This window comes from Nothobranchius furzeri, chromosome 18 (assembly GCF_043380555.1).
Source record: "Nothobranchius furzeri strain GRZ-AD chromosome 18, NfurGRZ-RIMD1, whole genome shotgun sequence".
Taxonomy (NCBI): domain Eukaryota; kingdom Metazoa; phylum Chordata; class Actinopteri; order Cyprinodontiformes; family Nothobranchiidae; genus Nothobranchius; species Nothobranchius furzeri.
This window is the reverse complement of record NC_091758.1, coordinates 45,869,904-45,875,131: the sequence shown is the minus strand read 5'-3', so window position 1 is coordinate 45,875,131 and position 5,228 is coordinate 45,869,904. Positions and strand designations below refer to the sequence as shown.

General features: G+C 43.2%; 1 protein-coding gene across 1 annotated transcript; it reads left to right on the top strand.

The window, feature by feature from the left end:
• The first annotated feature begins 404 nt into the window (after positions 1 to 404).
• Positions 405 to 4,237, top strand: LOC139063966 (uncharacterized). Its single transcript, XM_070547237.1, has 2 exons — positions 405 to 3,170; positions 3,567 to 4,237. The coding sequence occupies exon 1, from the start codon at positions 461 to 463 to the stop codon at positions 3,044 to 3,046; it is 2,586 nt and encodes an 861-aa protein (XP_070403338.1). The 5' UTR covers positions 405 to 460; the 3' UTR covers positions 3,047 to 3,170; positions 3,567 to 4,237.
• Positions 4,238 to 5,228: the final 991 nt, after the last annotated feature.

Genomic DNA, 5,228 nt, shown 5'->3' with positions numbered 1-5,228 from the left:
CCATAGGACTTTTGAACCGGGGATATTTTGCGTTTTGGCAGAAAAACTTTGTCATAAGCAGTGAGACTGCTTATGTTGTAGTTTATTATTACGAAGCCTTATTTATGCCGTTTACCCACGGACACCTTATGTTAATAAATCCTTTTGTTTTTACTCGAACCTCCTCGTCCTTTATCCTCACACACACTTTTACACCTATTTTCCTGTGTTAGTCCCCTCATCCTCCTAGACCTGCAGAGAGGGGGCGTAACATAATGGGGGCTCGTCCGGGATTATTTATTTGAGTTATAAATAATTGGAACTTAATCTAAGTCTGCCCGGTAATAAAGAAATAGGTTGTGCGCCGCGTTTTTTTTTTTCCCATTGCGCTTAAGTGTGTGTTAAGTACCCTGGGACTCTTTCATTTTGGTGGTTTCACTCTCTGGATTTTAGCTCTTCCCAGGTGAGCTCTATAATAATTATGTTTTCTTTAAAGGAGTTTCTGCGTGCACCGTCGCGGGAAGCGCTCGAGGCCTGCCGCAAGAGCGATCTGGTGGAGGTGGCTGAGCACCTTGATCTCCATGGCACCCGCACAATGACGAAACAGGTTCTAAAAGAGACAGTTATTGCTGCCTTGGAAAACTTGAACTTGTTGCCTGCAAAAGGGACTGGAGATCTTCCTGTCCTTTCCCCGCGTGCGGATGACGCCGCAAGCCATGAGAACGGAGCAGGACCATCTTCGGCGGCACCCGAGGAGACGGCTCCCGGCTACCAGACCCCGCCGGCTCACAGTAAGACCCCTTCTTCACCACTAACTTTGCCCAAGTCTGATCCTGTATCACCACTTTCTACTCCGAGTTCGCTGGAGCGTTTTAACCTACGTCTGAAAGTCCGAATGGCTCAGCTAAAGTATGAGGCCGAGGAAAAGGAGAAGCGCCGTCTGATGGAGATGGAGCTGGAGATCCGCAGAATGGATCTGGAAGCCGACACTCAGATCAAGCTAAAAAGACTTGAGCTGGAAGCCCAGGCTTGGAGACGAGCCGAGATTTCCCAACAAAATGACCCACATGTTGACACGCACAAGGTTGTGACAGAACCCGACACCACAAGAGAAGAAACTACCCCTGGAATAAAACAGAGACTGGACATAAGTAAATGCATTGTGTTGGTGCCACCTTTTCGGGAGTTTGAGGTGGACAGCTACTTCCAGATATTTGAGCGCATTGCTGCAGCTCTTGAGTGGCCTCGTGACGTGTGGGCGTTGATCCTCCAGTGCAAGCTCACCGGAAAAGCCCAGGAGGTAATGTCTTCTTTGTCCCTTTCTGACAGTTTAGATTACGAATGTGTGAAAAGTGCAGTGTTAACTGCTTATGAACTGGTCCCAGAAGCATACCGACAAAGATTCCGAGCATTAACCAATAAACAGCCACATCAGACGTTTGTCGAGTTCGCCAGAGAAAAGCTTTTATTATTTGAAAAGTGGGTTGCAGCATCAAAAGTGTCTTCTTTTACTGAGCTGAAGGAATTAATCCTGTTAGAGGAGTTCAAGAGATGTTTACCGGAGCGCACCGTTTTATACTTGAATGAACAAAAGGTAGCGACTTTGTCTTCTGCAGCTTTGTTGGCGGATGAATATTCATTAACGCACCGCGTTAGCGGCGAACTGCCACCCAGAGATGCCAGACGGCCTCCTATGATGAGGCCTGCTCATAGCAGTTCGGTAAACGCCCACCAGCCAAGATGTGTTTACTGTCATCGGTCTGGGCATGTAGTAAAAGACTGTTACAAATTAAAAAGGAAAAACGAACAGAAAACCTCCCCCTCACGTGAGGTTGGTTTTATAACGAAAAACAAGCAGGTCGTGACAGAAATAAACGACTGTTTTCAACCATTTTTGTCCAAAGGTGTGGTTCAGCTAAACGAGTCAAGTTCTGACCAAGCTCCAGTTATCATCTTGCGCGATACTGGGGCATCACAAACGCTCATAACTAGCGATGTCATGATTTTTAACGAGAGCAGTGCAACGGGCGTGTCAGTTCTGCTGAACGGAATAAATGGTGAGCCGATTTCTCGGCCGTTACACCGAGTCTTTCTTTCTTGCGAGCTAGCCAGAGGTTATTTTGATGTGGCGGTTTGCCCATCTTTGCCGATCGCTGGAGTAAATCTCCTGCTCGGAAACGATGTTGCTGGAGGAAATGTGGTCCCTCCATTCCAAGTTTTAAACGACCCGTGCTCAGAAACCAGTTCGTGTGTTAAGGAGCAGCCAGGAAATTATCCTGCATGTGTCATAACCCGTGCCCAGGCACGTAAACAGGAGGAAACCTTACAGTTATCCTCTCTCTTTGAGGATGGACACAATAAGGAGGACAATCACGTCCACGACCACAATGTGGACACTACCGCCGACACCGAGGGTGAAGGCGTGTCGCTCACGTCGGGGTGTCTGCCCTTACGGCTGACTTTAGGAGAGGAGCAGCGTCGTGATGACAGCTTGAATGGATGTTTTCGGGACTTTAAGAGTACTGATGGTGATGAGTCCGGTTGTTGTGTTGTGGTGAGGGAAATCAATTATACTACTACTAGAATTTCCATTCCTCATTGTCACCACAAGTCTAGGGCTTGTCACGTCCAAATGCAGAAGCTTTACCATTCCCCTCAGGCATCAACATCAGAGGTTTCTGAAGCTGCGGTGTGCGCAGCCGCATCCTTCACTCCCATCCCTGAGGGGGACGACCAGCTAACACTGCGTTCCATTTCTAGTCCACGACCGACAAACCCTCTTTCCTTTTCTTTCTGTCTCATTCTTGCCGTGTTACTGTTTTTGCATCATTTCACTAATCTCGATCTTAACCGTGTAAGTTTTCTCTCCAGGAATGAAAATCAACAGTTGCTGAGGTGGACCCTCATACTTCAAGTGCGGGACCTTAACAGGAGTATGATCCTCGCTTTGGGTGCGAGAGGTCCCTGGTTCAGATCCCGGAATAAGAGGAGCCGCGAGGATGTGGTTGCTGATGATCGGTCTCGCGGTTTTTGGTGCACTGTAAAGGCGACAGTAAAAGAGAAATAACCAGAAAACACTTCCGTGTTCATAGGAGTGAAACGAGAGCAACTCTCGTGGTTTTTCAGCATAGTGCCTTTCTTTTATTCTATGGATTTTGCAGATAATCTTGAATGAAGCGGTGAGTTCCCAGGTAGGTTTTAGAGGTATACCCCCTTTGGGGTATGTCCTGTTTGTTTTTTTATTAGTGTTGTGTGTCGCGGCTAGTGTTGGTGTCCTTTTGGGCACCATCTCGGGAGCACCCCAGGAGGAAAAGGGGCCGGCTTGGCCACCCCTCTTCCTTGCTGGTTAGTATGTTTTCTTCGGAAAACATGTGCTTAATCTGCCCGCCTGCAATCACATGAAGCCTAGACTGCAGTTTTTAGAGAAGAAATGTTAGGCAGTCAGTGGGGACTCATCCGTTTTTTTGTCAACCTGAAATGAATCCTAGATTTGTTTTCCATAGGCATTGTTTTTTTTTCCTCTGAGTTGGTTTTTTAGAGCTTGTTCTTTAAGAAAGACAATCCTTTTTAATGACTGTCTTTCTTAGCTGTTTAGGGGGAGGCTGTGACGACCCTCGTCCCCTCGGTCCGTCCTCTCATCCTAGCCTGAGCCTTTTGTCCCCGCTGCACGGGATCCAGCACCAGGGACAGCGCCAGGAGCGGCCAGCTCACACTCTCCAGTGCTCCAGCGCCCTTTCAGGACCTCGGAGAGAGGCACGCCAGCAGAGACAGCAGCTGATCTTCATCAGCGATCAAGCAGCTCCCAGCTCTTTAAAAGGAGGAACGCAACAGACATCGAGGAGATCCTGGAGTAGCCAGAGATTCTCCTTTAGCTCACGGACACTTTCGCGACCGTTACCAGACAGGTTTAAGGCTGTTTACACCGTTCCTGCTGGGTTTAAGGTTATTGATAGAGATCCAGGAGTAGCCTGAGATTCTCCCTCGCTCATTTATGTTTAGGTTCTCTACTAAGGATCCAGGATTAGCCTGGGTACCTTCTGAGTGTGTTTTCACACACCTTGTTAAGGGTTAAGCCTTTGTGGTGTTTTTCTTTTTATCCCCATAGGACTTTTGAGCCGGGGATATTTTGCGTTTTGGCAGAAAAACTTTGTCATAAGCAGTGAGACTGCTTATGTTGTAGTTTATTATTACGAAGCCTTATTTATGCCGTTTACCCACGGACACCTTATGTTAATAAATCCTTTTGTTTTTACTCGAACCTCCTCGTCCTTTATCCTCACACACACTTTTACACCTATTTTCCTGTGTTAGTCCCCTCATCCTCCTAGACCTGCAGAGAGGGGGCGTAACATACTTATAGTATGATATTATTCATACATTTTTAAGGACAGATAATTACAGTATGATATTATTTATACATTTTCAGGACACATACTATAATATGATATTATTTATACATTTTCAGGACACATACTATAGTATGATATTATTTATACATTTCAGGCCACATACTATAGTATGATATTATTTATACATTTTTAGGACAGTTACTTATAGTATGATATTATTTTTACATTTTTAAGGACAGATACTTATAGCTTGATATTTATACAATTTAAGGACACATCCTATAGTATGATATTATTTATACATTTTTAGAACAGTTACTTATAGTATTTTATTACTTATACATTTTTAAGGATATTAATACATTTCCAGGACACATACTATAATATTATATTATTTATACATTTTCAGGACAGATAATATAGTATGATATTATTCATAAATTTTCAGGACACATAGTATAGTATGATAATATTTATACATTTTCAGGACAGATACTATAGTATGATATTATTTATACAATTTCAGGACACATCCTATAATATGATATTATTTATACATTTTTAGAACAGTTACTTATAGCATGTTACTATATATACATTTTTAAGAATATTAATACATTTCCAGGACACATACTATAGTATGATATTATTTATACATTTTCAGGACAGATACTATGGTATGATATTATTCATAAATTTTCAGGACACATACTATAGTATAATAATATTTATGCATTTTCAGGCCACATACTATAGTATGATATTATTTATACATTTTTAGGACAGTTACTCATAGTATGATAACATTTATACAATTTTAGGACACATACTATAGTATGATATTATTTATACATTTTCAGGACACATACTATAATATGATATTATTTATACATTTTCAGG